Source organism: Trachurus japonicus, chromosome 13 (genome assembly GCF_045865225.1).
Source record: "Trachurus japonicus isolate A0001 chromosome 13, Traja_1.0".
NCBI lineage: Eukaryota > Metazoa > Chordata > Actinopteri > Carangiformes > Carangidae > Trachurus > Trachurus japonicus.
Genome location: NC_140919.1, coordinates 32884313 through 32905612, shown reverse-complemented (window position 1 = coordinate 32905612; position 21300 = coordinate 32884313). Strand labels below are relative to the sequence as shown.

General features: G+C 41.5%; 1 protein-coding gene across 20 annotated transcripts in view; it reads right to left on the bottom strand.

The window, feature by feature from the left end:
- Positions 1–715: 715 nt before the first annotated feature.
- The window catches only part of robo2 (roundabout, axon guidance receptor, homolog 2 (Drosophila)), a 274846-nt gene continuing 254261 nt past the window's right edge, over positions 716–21300 (bottom strand). For 6 of the 20 annotated variants that reach the window (XM_085796026.1, XM_085796028.1, XM_085796027.1 and 3 more), the window contains 9 exons: positions 21104–21229; positions 15160–15319; positions 13003–13266; positions 11814–12031; positions 7446–7628; positions 6799–6957; positions 6360–6626; positions 4212–4406; positions 716–3869 (listed from right to left, as the gene is read on the bottom strand). In XM_085796026.1, the coding sequence (XP_085652152.1) occupies positions 3868–3869; positions 4212–4406; positions 6360–6626; positions 6799–6957; positions 7446–7628; positions 11814–12031; positions 13003–13266; positions 15160–15319; positions 21104–21229 (1574 nt within the window). In that variant the 3' untranslated portion in view covers positions 716–3867. The remainder of the gene's footprint in view (positions 3870–4211; positions 4407–6359; positions 6627–6798; positions 6958–7445; positions 7629–11813; positions 12032–13002; positions 13267–15159; positions 15320–21103; positions 21230–21300) is intronic. The other 14 variants (XM_085796039.1, XM_085796036.1, XM_085796038.1 and 11 more) reach the window with 3 other exon arrangements.

Below are 21300 nucleotides of genomic sequence, written 5' to 3'. Positions count from 1 at the left end.
TCAACAGACATTTACAACAACTGCTGGCCAGATCAGAGCAACTCACAAGTGTGATCATTATGATGGTGAATAATACGCTGCAGGTGGTGTATACTGTCCATATGGCAACAGCTCCCACGGGCCCGTTCCTCATGCATAAGGAATATGGAAGGACTGATTCCATAAAGAGTTTGGAATAGATGCTAAATTACAGGAGAGATGCTAAATTACATTTGCACATAATGCAGATTTCTCTGACAAGTTATTTTACCTGCAGCCTGGTGTAAGGGATCTTGAACGCAAACTGCCAATCTCAGTGATTTAGCAGATTTGGATTTGTGTTTGAAGCTGCTCCTCCAGAAGGATAAAGGTAGGGATTGCTTTGACATAAAAAGCACAGCTGAGTCAGGAGCTCTCTCACAAACACACACAGTGGGCTGCACATCTTTATTGCGCACGCACACACACACACACACATCACAAAAATAACTACACACACGTTGTTGCTGAGTCAAACACTATCAAGATATTAGAGGGGGCATGTTTTGGAGAAACAGGCGAATTTGCCATTTTTTATATAGTTGTAACTGCAGTATCAGAAAGCAGTCAACAAAAAGAGGAGGACTGCAGCATTCAAGTCACATTTCCCTCCATTATTCACTGTTTTACACCCAATTTGATCCAGTCAGTGCCCCTGCAGTGCAGTAGTTCTCCCACAGACAAATCATTTAAGGCATTTTTCATTTTTCAAAAATATTTTTATTTGATATTGATCCAGGTACAAGGAAATAAAAGAACATGGATTTATCTTACAGGAAATGGGAATGAGACTGTAAAAGTTTATTTTCTTCCACTCTCTTCTTGGACAAGGACATGCAAGTGAATAAAGAAGGTGGTTTACAGAAAAAAAAAAAAAAAAGGCAGAATGAACTGTACTGTAGAAATGGCATCGGGTTGAGGTGTCACCTCGGCCCGTACTGTACAGAAAGACTTCACCCAACAACTTTCTCTTTTTGTCATTTTTAATCTTCTTTTATAGCAAAAAGGCAACACACAGATAGGCTACAAAGAACCAACAATATTGAGAAAATGAACAAAAGAGAGGGAAAGCCAAAGTACTTTCATCCTTCCAAAAAGACGTTTTCTCTATTGTCTTGACAAGCAAATTGTGAGCATTTTTGCCCCTTGTGTCCAAAAAGGTTTGAAGTTTCTTTAGTTTTGACATGAGAGGAGCACTGCGGTGAACATGCAGGACGAAGAGTGACTCAGACAACTACTGACCCGGCACTTCACCACGCTCTGAGCACAGTGTGCCTATCATCTCCTTATGGCCTCGCTGCTCGGCTCTGACAGCAAACTTTACAAGGAACAAAAAAACACATTGTATATCTCACAAATCTTTATGCATATTTCACAATATACTTTTATTATCATTTTAATAAATACAAAACGACACTGTGATTTAAAAGAAAACAATGAGTATTAAAGAGACACTAAAACGCATTAGACATTAGAAATATCAATCTTAATTTGGTATGTTCTTTTACTGACATCTTGTCTTTAGGTGGATGAACCAGCACATTATACTCAGAATCAAAATCCACAGCAGAAAAGAAAAGTGGGGACGAAAGAATTGGACATGAGAGGGATATTTTTGTTAATGAAAATGGAATGGCATAATCAAGTGGAGATGTATATGGATATATACACATATATACACATACATAAACACCACCAGAATGTAAAATAACCTGAGATACTCTTTGCACCTCATTTCCAGAACACTGGCCACTGGGTGGATGATAGAAAATGACGATGACGTGACAACAACAGTACAACAGCGTCTGACGGCCTTTAGTTTCCACCCCCTTTTATCAACATTAGCAGTACAAAAGAAGACAAAACAAACAGTCATTGAACCACAAAAATCCTGAACATTAATATTGAAAACATTGTTGTAATCAGCGTTTTTGGAGTCCATAAAAGGCATACAAAGAAACAACCTTTTCAATAAAAAAGGACAACCAATAAAAACATTGTCTGGAAAGACGAAAATCGAGAATCAGAGGCTGAAAAGTCGAAAGCGGCAGATGATAAGTGTGTGTGTGTATTTGTGTGTGTGTGTTTTGTGGCGGTCAGGCAGATAGAAAGTGTTCTGATCCACACTGTGGCTGTGGACACGAAGCAGTAGGACCTGCTAGTTAATATACAAGGCTTTTCTCCGTCACCATTCAACTGTTTGGGAGCAAACACTGACTCAAAGCTACATCGTAAACCGTGCACACAGCATTTCTTCTCTAAGTTACCGACACCAGACTGTGCTGATCATAGTGCACTGTAACTGAGGCACCAAGCATTGGAGGAACAACTGCTTTATTAATCCGTCACCTAATTTAACAGCACTTTAGCTGGACCAAGCAGGTCAATGTGTTGTTTCCTTGGATGACACTGTACCATATACAGTTTACTATAATAAAACATAAAACAGTAAGTGCTCTAAAAAGCAAACAATATTAAAACAGATGGAAATACAAGACAAAAATAAAACATAAAAGATGTAAACAAATTAAATTGCTCCACTGATATTCTAGGTAGGTTTTGGAGTATAATTGCCACTGATTACAATAAATACTCCTCTGTGTTTGATGTTTGCTTAGCTATTAAGGCCTTAAAAGAATCATAAACCTGTCTCTGTAAGTGCTCTGACTGAACTACAGCATGTGGACAGATTTCACTGACTCCTCTCTCCTTTTGACTGTTTTATGGTTAGTGCGTTGTAATGCAGAACGAGGAGCGTAAACTTATCGTGGTGAAATTATTTAGGCAGTAAATCACGAAGGAAAAATAAAACTGAAATGCTTGGAGACTCTTGCCTAGAAATTAAGATAAAAAAAAACAAAACAAAAAAAAAACAACATAAGAAAACACCCACACTCCCTTTCTGAAAACAAAACAATGCCTGAAGCTGCCCGACACATTGAGCACTAAATGTTTCTGACAACAAACTATTACTGTGGAACAGCTAATTAGGATTTAAATAATGAACTCGGTCACCTACAGTAATACAGTATCCTCTGCGTACAATTCTCCCAGCCTTGTATCTGTTCTTCAGACCCTCAGGAACCTTGTGTGTTTAACCACCCAATTAGTCTAGGAAATGGGTGTCTTATTTGTTGCTGTCTTTGAGCAAAGCCTTACTCTTTAATATCTCTCTGTACATTAGTATATAATTTTCTTCTCTTTACTTTACAGTACAGAAACTCCTCTTCACATATTCTTCCGGTTCTTCATGTCAGCAGGAGCTATGTTTTTGTGCTTATCACCAAAAATTGCAGTGCAAAAACAATAATTATTAATAATAATGATAATAATTAATGGTAACTATTAACAAAAAATGGATTATAAAACAATTATTTTATGGCACAACAGCCAATCAATTCACATATAATACAAATAACCAGATAAAATCAACTGTTCCTGTATATGTAAATAAAAAGCTCAAACTGAATCAGGCTTGCATAGCAATGCAACAACAAGTTAAAGAATATATTTACAGGAAACAAAATTCCCTTTCCCCAAGGGCAATTACCAGAAAATTTGTTCTCATATAGATGTTTTCTTTTTTTTTTTTACTTGCCTTTTTCTAACAAAAAGAAAATTACAGTAAGGTAGGAGGTGGAAAATATTTTCTTGAGGACGAAAACAGAGTGAGATGTACAGTATGTCTGTGTCTATACATCACATTTACAGTTCTGTGACACTGCTTTTCTCTGTAGTGTCCTCCTTCACTCTGAGAACACACAGGTAAGGACAAAGTTCGTTGCCCCGACAAGGAGGGCGTCATTCTTTCATTGACAGACTGCGTTTTCTCCAGTTCCAGGCAGATCACTCTGTGAGACACAAGAGAGAAGAAAAGCGTCAGATGGGAGAGATGACACTTTCATTTCAAGAAATATTAAAAGCTTTTGGGAAAAATAACGGAAGAAGTTGATGCCACTCTCATTCACTTAGTTCAGTGGCCAAGACACACACACAGCTTAACAAAGATAAATAAAGATTTTCTAAAAGACTGGAATACAGCTAGCCTTATGTCTCTAATGTTCCTATCAACACATCTGAAGCTCAATTAGAAGAGTTGGAATTTGTGAATATAGTATTTTTATTCACTATACATGCAATATTGTATGTGGTGAAGCACTGCTGCAAAAGCAACAAAATCCTGAATTACTCACATAACTCCCCCGAGTACTGCTCCTGTCCGTTGGCCCCCAGGAAATCAGCATGCTCTGTGGCGGTCCACTGTAGTGGCTGTCGTGGGCCCTCGTTCTTGCGTGGCCCTGTTGAGCCCTTGGAGGAGGCCGTACCAGAGGAGCTGTGCCCACCGGGGGAGGGGAATGATGGTTTACTGTATGGCAGGCACCCTTCCTCTGAAAACACACGCAGAGAGACCCAAAGGCATACTTTGAGACCGAAGACAGACACAACACGTGACTTTTATTGTCTCAGTGAAACACATCTAACGTCTGATGCAGGGAAACAAAGAGCACTTTGCAAACTCCTCTCCTCCTGACATCTGCAGAGTTGCACTGCCAACAGGCGCTGCCAGGGTGTGCCGCAGAGAGGGCTCTGCCTCGCACATGGCCTTGCAGCTACCAGCCTTATGAGGGGGTAAATACAATAACAGAGGGACCCCTGGCTCCTGTGGCACCCCCTGCTGCAGGGCAGCATAACATTGACCCACAGCAGTTCCCGTCGTTGCGTGAAATCTCATCAAACTGCTCCCCGCTGCTCCACTAATGACTGTAATAGAGCCTGCCCCGACCTCTGTGGATTCTACTGTGAATCAGTCAACAATCTGACACATATGGGAATTCACCTATGGGGTTTTTTTTTGTAAAGATGCTGATTGTGGCACCTGTCTTTGTCTCACAGTCTCAGATTAACTGTCTGAGAAAGTTCTGGCACAAAGAGGACAGGGTGCACAGCATGGAGATCTCTAATGGTTACAAACACACATGCACACATGCACACACAGGCGCATACAGATGGGATGTAGAGTGGCTGCTGTTTGCGTGAAAAAAAGGAAGCTGAAGCGATTAGTGTGCATTTCAGTTGCTGGGGCCTCCTGCCTTACTTGGAGCGGAGCAGACCATTATTGGCAACAGTTACAGGGCATTGGGGGGGGCGGCTGAGGGAGGACTGAGTGGGGGGGGGGGCATTCTGGAAACCAGAGCAAGTGGCAGACAGTGCAATCTGTTCATGGGAGCCCAGTCTCAGCGCAGCATGAAAGCTAACTTCAACACAAGAACTTAGAGAAAAATCCATCTCTGCCAAGGCGCAGCAGCAACAAAACTCCAGTGTCCTGATTTTCTTGCAATGATGCAATAAGGCATCGAAAAAGCATTAAAATAAATCCTTCAGTCAAGAACAATAAAATTTCCACTTCCACTTGATTCCACTATTGTTTTATGTCCTTAGTAATGATTAGTTTCAAGAAAGAGAAATATATGAGGGAGAAGCACAATGACTGGTGGGAAAACAGTCAAGGAGGCAGCCGAGGCACTCTGATGTGGATGAATATAAAAATCCTTTATTGAAACGGGACTGACGCGTTTCGACAAACAAGTCTTCTTCAGTGAAATGAATGATCTTGTTTGGTTGGGAAGTGATGCTTTTATATTACACAAAACTTTATTTTGGTGGCCGTTCATTTTAAGAAATAAGGTAAGTGCAAAACATTTGGAGTGTGCAACCCTCTATAACACTATATAATAAGTACACACTATTTAGCATTAGTTAAGCTTTAAATACTGAATTTATCATTTATAACACATGAATACTCATTGTTATGTAGTTTATAAACACAGTTAAAAATGGTTTACTCATCATTGATAAGCACAAACTTTATTTATAAACTACATACTAACAAGTATTCATGTGTTATAAATGAATAATTCAGTATTTATTAATGCTTACTACCCCCTAAACAGATGTGAATGGATTTCCTGAACCTTTTGAGAAGCCAATCATTTGGTACAGATTAAAGTGTCTTGACAGCCGTTGGATGGATTGCCAAAGAATAAATCAGATTAAATTTGGTAAGTCATCCTCCTCCACAATCAGAAAATAATTTCCAGTTGCTCAACACGAGTTCAAGAAAATGCTTGGCATATGAAAACCCCATACAATTTACTGTGATCTTTAATGCTGAGACTGAATGCTAAGATGCTAATGTCGACATGTTGACACGGCATTTAGGAAGATTACCACTGTAACTGTTTTAGCTCAGATGCTAACATAACCCTGTGGATGAGCATGAGGTGTGTAACAAATGCAGCTTTACAGGACCGTTTGTCTGTTTACATAGCAACAGACTCTACCTGTTTTGTGTCCCCTGCGCCCATCATCAGCCCGGTCCATGGAGCCCAGCCTCTCTTGAGCCTGGCGATGATGATCCAGAGAGGTGCGTGTCTGTCTGTCAATGGAGCTCTTCATGTCATCTGGCCCAGACAGAGGCCCTGACATGGGTGGACGCTCCAGAGAGGACGCTTTTCTATCTGTAGCGGGGACCATGCTGCTTACACTGCGGGCCCCCTGGATGCGGCCCTGTCCCTGACAGGGTGGAGGCTCAGGGGGAGGAGGTAGGTCTGTGTCAAGAGAAGGCAAATTAAAACAAAATATTAACTTATCACTTATAGACCAAATTACATCAGGTATTCTGTTATTAATTTGTGTCCTCAGTTATAAAACAACAACAGATGTTTTAAAAAAAACTTTGTACACAAACTGTTTAAAATGCATTTTCAGTCGCTGCCTCACCGTCTGCACCAGCATCTCTCCGGTGGGGTGCTGTGCCCTGGCTTCGGGGTTTGCGTGTGGGCCTGGTGGCCCTCTGGTGGCCCAAGCTGTGTGTGCCGACTGTGCTGCCATCTGTTGAGAATGGACTGCTGGGCCTGGGCCTGTGGGACAAGCCTTTACCTGCAAGAAGGATAAAGGGCCAGAGGCCAACATGTTAATAAAGACGTTAAGGAACCAACACCTAGACAGTGGAGCTGAAGCTGCCATCAAGAAATGTAGAGGTTATCAATCAAGACCCAAAAACCTATTAGAAAATAAAGGTAAAGGTCATTAGAAAAGGAAGCGCTCTGGAAGAAGCCTATGAGAGGTAGCAAGTACAACATCCAGTGATTACCCAAGAAAGCCGAAGTCAAAGCCAGATGGGTTATACAGGGTTAAAGTAAAGGACAGGGAGATACCGGCAGTCGAGCCATATACAACAGCCCCCATGCACAACCTGGGCTCAGCGTCCAAAAGCAGTAGAGGGAGAGGAAATCGCAAGCCAACATTATAAGGGGAACATCAGCCAATGGATGACAGGAGGACCAATTAGAGCAGAAAAGAACAAATCATCTGCCACTGGTACAAGTTCCAGTCCAGCAGTGGGTAGCTGGTCTCCACACACCAACCTCTCTTGCTGAGGCTAGTGCCCTCCAGGCGGTAGCCCGCCTTGTCAGCAGCGGCCACCAGGGCCTGCGCAAAGCTGCAATGGGTAAAGATGGAGCCATCGGAAGAACTGCCCAAACTGGACCTATGGCTGGAGAAATTACGGTCATCCTCTGAGGCTGAGCCCCACCCATTCACCATGGACCCTGGGGAACACCAAAGGTTTCAGTTTTTTGTATTTGTGCACTGTGTTTTTTTGTGTTTGTGCACTTTGTTTTAATTTCAAAACACTTACTGTATATTCAACCACATCGTGTTCATACTTTTCAGATCAGTGGCCATAACCTTTATGAATATATAATGTGCCATAATGCACATCTGTGTTGTGATTCTAAATTTAGATGGATGAATGTATTCATTGAGAGACATAATACCAATGTCCTACACTTTAATCATTTCACATTTGCTGCAGGGCATTCCTGTTCATGCAGGTGAGTGGTTCTGTATAGTCATTCTGTTCTGGCCCACCCCCTTTCATCTGTTACAAACACATACGGAACATACACTGCATACACACACACACACACACACACACACACACACAAAGGTGTACAGACACACCAGAGTGTGCACAGCAGAGCAGCAGGACCGGCATCAACTGATTTTGCTCTTCTTTTGATGAGGAACAATGAGCGCACCTGTGCAGAGCAGAGTTAGCTACAGCACTGCCTCAGGTGACACAGATGAAGCATCTCACAAAACAGTGTATTGAATCAAACACCTGGTGGTATGCACACACTGTTTTTTTTATTTTGTATCCCTCTTTAAAAAAGCCCAGCCACCACTGTCTCAAAGGTGCTGTGATTTTAAGCAAAGAGAATTTTAGTCCAAACTCTCACACAGATATGTCACTGCTAGCTGCTATGGTTTAGGAGCTAGCACACGTCTGCTCACATGTTAATCTAAACATGATTGAAAATTGAAGATCAAACCATTTCCCTTCTTCATCTGGTATAAACACAAACATAGGTATTTGATGTGACTGAAAGCACACACATAAGGCAGATATGTACATATTGAACGACTTTTGACTCGTGGCATATATGCTACTCTAAGTACTTCTTTCCTGCTTTGATTTATTTTTTTTCTTCGCATAAAAAGCTCGGCCAGCACTTCAAATATAAAAGTATCAGTCTGCCAATAAAAATATGGCACTTTGGCAGCAAAAAACACAGAGAGCAGTCGGCTAATGTGACAGCTTTCAGTGGGACTGCTTTGGCAGACTTTGCTGGAGTGGCACGAACCCAAGTGCTCTGCTCACACACACTATCTCTCACTCACACAGAACACAAGACTGATGTGATTGAACAGGCTGGTGTAACAGAGAACTGGGGAGGTGCGAGTGTAAAGGTTGTTGAGGGAGCAATGGGCGACAAAAAGTTAGCAGCAGGATACGTTAAAGGATCAGGTCACGAAAACAAAGGGGGGGTGACATCCAGGGCGGCTGGCTGATTTCAGAGACTAACATGAACACAACCCGACATACATCAGCTGCAGAGTACGGTCCCCGCAGATGCTTTTTATTTTTCCAGTGAAACGTAATACATTTCAAATTTTGACCTCAGACTTGGTGCCATGACTATGGTTTATTTATTCAGATAGACAGCGGCATCTTCTTCAAAGAGTCTTCCAACTTCGCCATCAGTGAGTGTCTTCAACTTTAACTGTATGTTTCACAGAGGTGGTTTCTCTGCCACTGGATGTGACTTCAAGAAATTGCATCTTCAACAGTGAAAGTTGCAACAGATTCTCGCTCCTAATGCAGTAAAATTCCCTCTGATTATTGAAAACCTCTATAAAATATAAGCTTGCATAAGGACTGCAATCCAAGGCTGTAACTACTTCGAGCCCTCCATCTTCCCTTGCTATTTTCTTTGAAATTCTTTTCTAAGAGTTTTTTTTTCTCTAAGAAAGAAAGACAGCAATTCCACTGGGTCCAATCCTCCCACAAAGAATAGAGCAGATAATGAAGTATAGGCAGTGCCAGCCAAAGCACTGAGGCTTCCAACTCCTCCGGCTCAGCGAAGGAACACTGCCTCAGCAAATCACATCACAGAATGACTTCTCAGTTGTACTAACTGCCACTTTCTACTGCTGAACCTCTGGAGCACTTCTATTCTCAGAAATAGTAGTCCAATCAAACTGTGATCATTGTATCATAATTTGATAAAAATTCAATCTAGTTTTCTTTTTGTACTAGAAATGTGATTTTTTTTTCTCCCTCACAGCTCCAGACCAAGGTTTGCACTACAGGTCTGTCATTTTATCATGTCTTGAACCAGAGCAATGGGCCAAACCATGTTCTCTAAAATCCACAGGCTGACACCTCCCCCGGCTCCATGCACTGATAGAGCAGGGCCAGTAAATGGGTGATACTTCGCAGAGGTGGGGGGGTGGGGGGCAGTAAAATCGAGCTCAGGTCCCTCCTGCCAGTAAAACTGATTTATACTGACGCGAGCTCTAATCTGCATGTCGTTAAGCGGGAAAATCATTCCCCTTGACGAGCAGGCGTCTCTACCTGTCGTCAGGAGACGTGACCCTGCTCCTCACAAACCTGGCCGGGCTTTATGGGAGAGTAATCGCCCAGAACAGCCCGGCTTTCAACTGTAGGCGTACTGGTCTCAACGCTGCCACATCTCAGCTTTACATGACCTGTACCACCTACACACAAAGCCAGGTAATACCTGTGTATTCACTTCATCTCTGTGACTCAACCAGGACATAAGCACCCACCACAACACAGGGATTTACATTTATCTGCTATAAAAATGTGTTGTATTATATCAGAGCATAGAATAACACAGTGTGAAAAGCCTGTGCAGACAATCTGCTGATGAAAAATGGCCCCAGAGGACAAGGCTGGTTGTTTTTTGGGGGGCAGCAGTGAAAATGTTTTGATTTACTGGCCTTTGGTGTAGCATTATGAAAACAGACCTATTTCCATATTATTAAAACAATGACAAATTTATCAGGAGAGGCTCGACAGGAACCTCACACCTTCCCTCTTCCTATTTGTATAGCCTCAAAATGGTGGCCGCAATAAATCTCAGCGCTTTCCCCTGTCTCTCTCCTCCCTCTGTTCCTCACGCTAACCCTGGAGCAGGGACCATGTCTGTTTTGTCAAACGATGGGGTGCAAGGCAGACTTGCAGAGAGATAAGAAGAAATAGTGCTGTCTTCAGAGTAATACAGTGGAGGAGAGATGTAGTAGATTAAGGCCCAGTTGCTGCTTTATATTCCTCTAAATACATCAGCAGTAGTATGTGTCAGCGCTACCAAAACCACTGTTCCATCATCCCACGGAAAACTACTCTTTAGGGCTGCCACTGACAGGATAGACCAACATGCAGCACTGTCAACCCTCTTATTCTCATGCTCTCTCTCTCAACTGGCTCAGCTTCTTCGACTTTCAGATGCAGTATATTTTCTGCTCGCTGTTTCTCTGCACTCATGAATTTCCCAATATGGGTTTTTTACTTTTTTAGTATTCACAGACTTTGTAGCAAAAGGCCTGATAAATACATAACATCACGAGGGCACACTGCACCTGCATTTTGTATCACAACCTGTCCCTATAGTGCATCATGATAAACATCCCTGCAGTGTTACCCTCCAGTTTACAGATGGATAGTGTGGCCTGGTCAGTATGAGAGCAGCAGTCCAGAACCCAGCTCTGCCGCTGCAATGTCATGCCCTTCATATGTCCCTGTGACAGACGGCTGTAAAAGTTTTCAGTGAGTTGTAAAAATGGAAATGGTGCCTCTGGTCTGGAATGGAATATGCCGCACGTGAAATTTATTTCAAATCTCCTCGGGAAGATATGGGTGGCGCCGGCTCCAGTGCTGTGCGCGAATTAAATCACAGTCACTCTCCCCTGCTCGCCTTACTTCTCCCTCCTCTTAATTTCCCTCTCACTATCCTCTTTAAAATTCATGGACTTTCTTATCTCTTTTTTTTGGAAATGATAATTATAATTCCCCAGAGTCTACCACAAATGCTTTCAAAACTTGATTGAGGGACACTCAGTAAGCATGTTTGCATAAAAATCAACGTGTAGCAGACTCATGAAGAACATGTCATGAACAATCATCCATTTACTGTATCAACAACATGAAAGAACAATGGAAGCTGAATAAATTTGACCCCCTCAGTGATTAGGAACACTTTTTCATTTATATTTTATCTAACACTGATTAAAAAGTAATGATAACACTGCTCATTTGAATAAATATATACATACGCACCACACAAAAATGCTGGTGTGTTTTTCAGAAACATTAATTCAAGGATAATAACATATATGTCAACAGGCACTCAATCCAATCAGCCTACCTGTTAAAGAGCTGTCCAGGTTGTCCATGCTAGACCCTGGTGTGTGCTCTATACCGCGGGGATGCCTGGCTCCGTAGCCTTCATCCTCTTCCTCGTCGTCATCGTCCTCTTCCTCCTCATCGGCCAGGTCAGTCTCCTGGTCAGAAATCATTGTGCTCGACACGTAGCCCACAGGAGGAGCTGGAGCCTGCGGAGGGAGAGAGCCTCCCTGCATGTGCCTGGGAAAAGACAGAGGCAGCGGATCATCCCACTGGAATGCACATACAGTATACATCAAGGAGCATGGAGAGGTGATTAGTGTAGAGAATACAGGAAATATTCTGTAGTTACTGTGCCGCAGCATGATGGAAATATAGGAATGTATGTGGGCTAATTTTAGAGAGCTTCTTTCATGCGTGGAGTGTTGAATAAATCTGGACAATTCCACTAATTCTGCATGCAAACACAATGACCCGCTAATTGCCGCCGTAGATGGTACAAAGGCACACTCTCCAGGCCTGTCGACACATGGCTGTCACCTCGGCGGCAACCCGCTCCGCTGACAGCCACGTTTGTTTGAGAACTGCAATGTCTTTGACGCGGTTTGCAGTGGGAATTGGTTGTAATTACTGGCCCTCTGGTGTTGTCAGAGATGCTCTCTAACCAACATAGTCATTACTGAGTAACATGACATCTCCTTCCTGACATCCACCCCCTCCACACACTTCACTGTTATGAATGAATGCCAGTCTCTCATTCTATCCGCGTTGCCGACAGAATGAAGCATGGCCTTCATCTGACTTGCATGAGCACAACAACAATGGGATGTGCTGCATAGGTGTGGGAGGAGAAAACAACAGGGTAAAAAAAAAAAATGTTTCTCTCAGAGTGAGCAAAATACAGTAGTCGCCTAAGTGGTAGCATGGGCCCATTAAAGTGGAATGATAAATGGGTTTATCTCCACTGCACACACAGTTGATACGAAGGATGAAATAAAGGGCCACAATAAATGCATGCAGCAATACACACAGAAAATGTACAGTAAGCATCTTGAAATTACAAAATAGCAACACATTAGATAGATAGATAGATAGATAGATAGATAGATAGATAGATAGATAGATAGATAGATAGATAGATAGATAGATAGATAGATAGATAGATAGATAGATAGATAGATAGATAGATAGATAGATAGATAGATAGATACCATGTTTGTTTTGCCATGTCCAGTTGGTATACTCTCGTCAGTTCATCCAAATGAGCCTGGAGCATGGGCTGCATCTCATCCCGAGGAGAAGGGGTGAGTGTGGCTGTGGACTGCTGTCCAAAGGACACAGCAGCCGGAGAAGAGGCAACTCCTCGGATAGGTGGGGTGGGGACCCTCTCCTCCTCTTCCTCCAGCTCATCCTCCATGCCTTGGTGAAGATAGGTCTGCACCGGCATGGGGGGCCCCCAGCCATCACTCTCATATCTGAGGTAAGAAGAGAGTGCCCATTATGATTACTCAAAGCTCAAAACAGCATCTAGGTTCAGCTTCTGACTTCTGATATTTGCCTAAAAACATGGTTATTGATAATGAAAATGCCTCCTCAATAATTTTCTGTCAATAGACTGATAAGTGGCACAAGTTGTTGGTCCAGCTCTGGTCAGACAATCTATATTGGTAGTACCTAAGCTACCGCCAGCAAAACTAATAAACGTATCATGTCTTTAACACAGCTCATCGATTTTAAGGCAATTGAGTGAGAGAGGAAAATGGATAACGCATCTGGACCGAAACATAACATGATATCTCTCCAAAGGTTACAAGATTACTGATGGAGGTGTGGAAAAGCAGAACGATATCTTAAGAGAAACTTACATACACATTCCTATATACTATCAGAGTTTTGTGACCTTGTCCAACTTTTGTGAGAATTTGTTAACCGACAGTCTTGAGTGGAATTACAGAGGTTGTCAGGCTTCACTTCCTCATAGATGTGCTTATACATGCTGAAATAATACTGGCCATAAAGAAAATGTTCATTAAAGAAATTTGTCAGTGCACACTCCACAGGACATAACTGTTTTAATCTGCTGCCATTAAGAGCAGCATCAGATTTACAGTGCACACGACTTTTCATTTGCCAGATAGCCTATTAAAGCAGATGACTCTCCCAGATTGGAAATGGGAGTGAGAGGACATAGTACCTGCTGGACCAAAGAGACACACACATACACACACACACGAACAACTTAAATAAGCCTATGCTACTTTGTAAATGTAATATAATAGAATGTGTCATCTGATTTTTTTTTTTTAAAGCCACATAATTAGTATGTGTGTGTATATATACATGTATGACATATTTTTTGGTCTACTTCAGTCTCTGGAAAACACTGCTGGTATAAATCCCCCTCTGCGCCGTGCCTCTCTTTATGAAACAATGCAATTATGATTTTTTTTCCACTGTGAAATTCAGCAAATAGAATAATCTGAAACCATCTGTGTGTCTACACTAGTGCACTGCTAGCAGCAGGAGACTCCTCCAATGTGCTTTTTTTCCCATTTATTTTCCTGTCATGAAGTCATCCCATAGATTGAAGACAGGATCAGCAGAGAGTTTGATCTGCAGCCATCTGTATATGAGTTTTTTCTGCAGGTCTGTGTAAGCGAGGATGTGTGCAAATCTGTCGGCACGCGGAGAGTACACACAGATTGATCCTTCACTTTTCTCCAGATGTACAGTCGTACAGTAATTAGCTGCAGAGAAAACAGAGCTAAACCCTGTTATTACACACTGCTAAGTGTAGTGTTGCTCGCATTGCAAAGCGCTGTCTTGTTTGTTACAGCAAGCAAAACACTCAATTCTCTTCACCGTAGTTACGCTAGAGGAAACGTACAACAATAGCATTAAGAGTAAAGTAACTTATATTCAACGTGGGAGGGGCATGTTGTTAGAAATCCTCAACACTGCTTCATTTTATGTTTTGAGTTGTATTCAAATATCATTTCAACTCGTGTTTAATTCACTTGCAAATAAATTACACAAAACAGTATTCATACAATAATATTTCAACCAATCAATCAAATATCAAAAACATGTTTTTATATTTTCCCATGCTCTCAATTACAAAAAAGACTCTAAAGTATAGATACTGACAAATACATGCATTTTTGAAGCGATCCCTAACCAAGGCTCATCGGTTTTGTGTCTACTTTCATTTTGCTTTAGAGTTTCACTCAAGTGCTTTCATGTTACAGTATGTGATCATGAAGTGAAAATAAATGTGTGGATCTTCAATCAAATGTCAGTCTTGGTGCAAAAGCATTTACATTTTACATTTCACACACACTATCTGTTCACTTAAGTGTTTGACATACCCTCCTCCTTCATGGTGCTCATTGGGATAATGGTCCATCTCAGTTCCGGGGAGAGGGTGAACAGGGGGAGGGGGAAGGGGAACATTGGCCCAGTTGGACCCATTGGCTTTAGTGGGTTTGGAGCCAGCCTTGGTCTTCTTCTTCTTCCCTCCCTTTCCACCTATAGAAAGAAAACATGTTTGTGAGAGATACAGTACAGTCGTTGAAAATTAGATTGTAAAAGAAAATCAATTAAAAGCTAATTTACAAGGGGGTAGCATTACAAATTACAGTAGCTGCTTTTGTCATGTAACAAATGTGAAAAGAAACTCAATTTAGTACAAACATGTTACTTAGATTACAGATCCATTTGAACTCAGTTTCAACATACCCTTGGAAAGTCATACACATTTTCAAACACACGATTTTAATGGGCTCCTGTCTGTCAGTGCTTACATAGAAAATCTCAAGGTTTTCCGATGAAAAGCATGCCTCCATTGATTGATTGGCTGAAAAGCCTTGCATCTCCATAGAAACAGGAGAGAACGGCAGTAAACGAGGCTGAGGCAGACCTTTGTGCTCCACCCATCCCTCAGTGTCCCCTTTCACACCAGGCTTTGGCTTCCACAATGAAATATCTCACTTCACAGCATCATCATAATGAATGGCTTGTGTAGTGTCAGTGTGTCCCTAATGGAATTCACTGAGAGTCTATTACTACTTTCATTTCTTTTATTACACCAGAGTGCTGCTAACCCCATCCATTTCCACTCATATCCCTCCAACACCAGATTCTCCTCTGTCCTATCCATCTTTATAAATCTGCCAGCCAGGTCAATACTGGGTTTTATATGATTTGGTCACTGTGGAAGAAACCTGTTTATTTCTTTTTACTTTAAAACACATTTGCCTTCAAGTCAAAATCTGCTTTTAAGTTTAAGTGTAGACTGTATACATATCCTCTGAAGCTCATGAACAGTTACTTAGAGCAGCTCTCATGTACTGGTAATTCATCAATCATTAAAAAAATATTTGTTACTAGCTCCTTTAAATCTTTACTCAGTGGTATTATGTGCAAATATATTACAGCAGCTTCCACAAACGCAAGAGCTCTGTCCTTTTATATTCATTTTAACAGCTCTCACAACTTCCAAATGCTCAAGGTGAAAACTTTAAATCTCAGGTAACAGTCCAAGAACCAAGGGTATCTAGTTTAGCATCACAAAAGAGAAAGAAAGCTATCGCACAATCACAATTGAGAAGCTGGAAGAAGAGGAAAAAAAACCTACTGCCAACACTAACTTATTATCAAAATATATGCTTCCTGCTCATCTCTGTGCTATACAGTAGATCTACCAATAAAAATATAAGTATCTGACAAAATTATGTAGTACGGAAGCACTATGCAGTATATGTTGAACATTACTGCTCTAAACACTCAGCTGCCGGTTTATAAGAAACAAATAACTGAGAATAATTTAACCGTATGATTGTTTTGGTGGCTACAACTCAGGGAGCTGTGGAACTTGTGTTACATTTTATTTAACACTGAAACACATTTTGGTTATTATTGAATAAACTAGCAATTGCTTGAGAAAGGATGCCAACATCACATAAAATTCACTTATCTAGACAAGACCTCTGTTTGAGGACAATGTCGACTGAGTATAAAAGCTATTATTTTGATACATTAAATATTAAGTTTGTTAGTCTATGAGAAAAACTGTAAAATTAGGGATGCACCGATCCAGCTTTTTCAGTCTCAATGTGGGTACCGATACTTGGGCTTTGCATATCAGCTGATCCTTGATATCAATCTGATAACACTATTGAATTAATAAACTGTATACCTTGCCATGTGGAAGAGAGTGAAGGTATCAGGCTTGGCTTAAACATAACTTTGTAAACGTTGTTGCTCTCAGCTTGTTGTCTAGCACTGACATGCTGCGCGTGTTGCTGACATGATGCAGCACACGTCACAAACATAGAATGAGTGAATACTATCGGCGTCATGGACCAGCCCCATTATCTGATACCTGATCTACGTAGATATTCAGTCAATATCTGGGCTGGTATCTGTTCTTAATACTGTATCAGATCGGTGCTTCACTTATGTATTTTTCCTGGTCAGTACTGTATATATTCACTGTAATAACAAAAAATTATCCCCAAGTTGCGCTACCTTGCAATGCACAATTAGATTTGAGTGCTGAGTGTTTTTTAGGCTGTTTAATAAGTAGGTAACATGTTTCCTCTCTTGTGCCTAATATGGAAGGGAAGAGATACTGCATTTGCATACATGAATTCATTTGCGGCAGGTTGAAGTACCTCTGTCAGTAATGACCCTTACATCTCAGTCCAGAAAATAGCCCTGACCGACATCACCAGTCTCACCAGACTCATGAAAGCCATCTTTGGGAAACTCTGCTGAACACATTTGTATCTGTCATCTGTTGGTTAGCCCTCCCTGCCAAAGGCCTGTAATCACTTTTCCCTGAGCCACAGAAAAAAAGCTGCCAATATTGCATCTTGTGCAACATAACATCATGCATCCAATTTAATAAACGGAGTAGATCTCTGTCATGAAAGGAAACTTACAGAAGCAATGAGGTGCATTACTATTGATTCTCATAGAAGCCAGATGGTAGAGATATCAGAAATGCTGTATAATATGTTCCAAGTCCTAAAATATCTGATTATATTACAATTAAATATCTCTTTCCAGCAAGAAAAACAAAAGCAGTTCAAAGATGAGCATTGGAGGGGATACTGGGGAAGGAGAAGAAATATCAGGCATGAGAAGATAGAAGAGGTGTCAAAATAAGATTAATAAAGAATGGAAGTAATAAAAGAAACAACTGTAAGCCCAAGGCAGGCGGCAGCACAGTGTAAGTATAGTCTGAAAGTAATTGGGTTTCCTAATCATACCTCTGGGCGACGCTTGACTTTTACCAATAAATGGTGAGTTGATGCGATTGTTCAATCATTCCTTAGTCCTTGCACACAAGACCAGCCATCAATATTGTAAATGAGGGATGGACTGGCACTGGAATTATAACAGTTCACCCCAAATATGAAAAATACAGAGAGAGAGAGTCTGTATAGCTCCTGTGGCTAGGAGCTATACAGGAATTACACAGCGAACCCATCTCCTCTGACAAAACTGGGCCTCTCTTCAAAGGGGAACTCATACTAAATATAGATTCAGCTTTGGGTATTTTTACCCAAGGTTTGGGCGGTCCCAGCATATAACTGTAGGGCTGCATAGCCTTGAGCTTGCTTTGTTTTCACTGGGTGCGTCAGTGCTGAGGGGGGAAACCACAGAGCAGAGACTCTAGAGAGACTATGCAGCCACATATAACTTATGGGAGGGAGAATAATTTCAAAAGGGACATCAAATTAACTGAAAGTCACAGGTCATCATTTTGAGCTTATTCAAAAGAAACAACCAAAAACATGTTACATAATGAAGTAAGATGCAACACATACAGAGAGGGCAGGAGCACAACAGGTCACACACAACCAAGGACTCGACATGATCATGGGCTTCGTAGCCTCACAGAGAGGCTGGCGTGTATGGGGGGGAACAGGGAGTCTTAAGGGTCTCTATAGGTTACAGAAAACATAGAAAACACCAGCTACCTCTTCTCCCCTATGCTGTGAAATGTTTTAATGAGCAGCTTCTTGCCCCCAGTGGAGATCCATGCTGCCATAAATTCTGCTCTATTTCTGTTCCTTTTCATCCTGCTCTCCTCCTTCAGACCTGACATTCATTATTCTTTCTCTCTCCTTTGAGGGAGAGCACGGCACTGTAGCTTCAACTTCCACCCCCCCTTCAAATGCTGAGCTTACTTTGGTTGAAGTCTGAATCATAGCTAAACTCGTGCTGATTAAAATTTCCATCACTGCGGTACATTGGACTATATGGAGTATAACATGCAGTGTATTGTACAGTCAGAAACTCAGTTTGGTGCTCATCTTTTATTCACTATAGCAATGAGGCTAAGGAATATCATAGCCTTTCTCAGTGTTTTTTATATTGTTATTAATACATATTCTATTTCAGTCTTAGTAAGATATTTACACTTTCCTTTGCAGATGAAATGCTGGTTTTACTAATTCCTAATATAGGCATGAGCAGTGCTAATCTGTACATTATACTGTATAGTGATATAATGTGATAATTTCTGTTACAGTATGTGAAAATATTCAAATGCACACATGCTACACATTTATGTCTGAACCCAGCCTGACTCCAGGAGAGCAGTAACTGAGCCCAAACCAAACCCAAACGGTATTCAGCCTGACACAGTTGGTGCAGTTGGTGCAGAAGTAATGAGTCTACGTTATCTAGTCACGCCTTTGTTGTTGTTACTATGGCCACCCCCTATACCAGGCTTACACACGTACAGGCACCTTGTAAACGACCATCAAAAGGCTGACGTGACTGAACCCGACTCAAGCATCAGTGCTACACCCAGCCCAATCTATCGGGTTCAGTTTCTTTAAGAACAAGAATGTAATCAATCAATCTCCCTCACAACATTCACTTCCTTTGAGCATTTTCATTCTTTCTTCTTCCTAATCAGATAGCACTTAATAGAAAAAGTTCAACATTTTGGGGAAATCCAGTTATTTGCTTTCTTGCAGAGCTGATGCTCCTATCATATCTTCCCACTTTTAACCTTAAGATTCAGACATGAAACAGTTCACATATCTTATGAATAGACCGTCCAAAGCCAAAAGAGATGCCTACAGTATGAGCACCTCTAGAGCTCACTTATTAACACATTTTCATTTCCATTGTTTAAAACCAAAGGAAAATAATACATTGTGGTTGAAGGGGGTTAATATGCTTGAAGGTGAATTTAATTATCTTTGCACAGTGCCAGACCGGCTGTATTTCTCTGCTTCTAGTCTTGATACTAGACAAACCTTGTGGTGACTGTGGCTTAATATTCAACATATGAGACTTGTATTGATCTTCTCATTGAACTCAAACTCAAAATGTAATAAGCATACATGGTTCCCCAAGATGATGTACTACTCTTTTAAAGCCAATACTGCATTTACACTGGACATTTACTATTAAGCAGGAAGTATATCTTTTTCTATACATCTCCTAAAGTCATAATTCAGGATGTACCGAGCCCAGTAAGAGCCTTCAGTAACCTGCATGTCTATGGGAGGAATCTGCCTGTCAGGCATGGCCACTTCACATCCTTCTCTCCAGCCCACTGTGTGGCCGAGCACTGAATTAGAGACCAGTTAAGGCAGTGGCTTGTAACTAGATAAAAGAGGAGAGTGGAGGGGAGGCAGGCAGAGGGCTGCCTTGGTGTCCTATAAATGACATTGTAATTCTCTGAACATGGGTTTTAGTGTAGTCTGCAACCATTAGGGGAAGAGGGAAAAAGGGAGGTATTTTTGCCACTTTAACCAGCCAAGCATCTCTAATGGTGGTGTGTGCGTGTATAGTCCACTCTGTCTGAAAGACTCCCTCTGCCCCTATTCCCATCTTCTCAGTCACAGGGTGAGAGACAAAGCCTTTATAAGAAGCAGCAGTGATGGCAGAAACCCAGCATTAGCACTTACAGCTATATTCTGTCAAGAGATCATCTAACTATTCTTTCTCTCTGATTTGAATGCCCTGCATCTTTATGCTCCAATAACTCTTGTCCAACTCGTATCCTTTATCACAACTTGGCTGCATACAGTAGTAGCCATTATAGTCCGACGTGAGTGTTCACATGTAATGAACTGTAAGCAGGGGAGGCTGCGTGAGCAAAGCATTTCTGGTGAGGGAGAGGGACTACGTTAATAAAAACATTTCTTTGATGTCAGGTTTGTTCATGCAAATAACAGATCAATGAGGCAATTAAGACATCTGTCAATCATATAGTCAAGCGGCAGAGCCCCAGAGAGTTTTCCAGTTCACTTAATAAAATTCTCTGCTGCGTAAACCAACCTGAGAGACTGCCGCTTCGCTCTGAGCTGTTGTGAGAGCTGGTGGTGCTGAAATCTTGTGATTGGTTGTGTGGTATTCTATTTGACAATCCTTCGGCCAATCGGTAGTCAGGAATGAAAAGGAGGGCTAAAGTGGGGGTTAAAGGGCAAAAACCACAGTGGCATCAGGTGATTGGCAGTTAGCACAAGCACATGCAA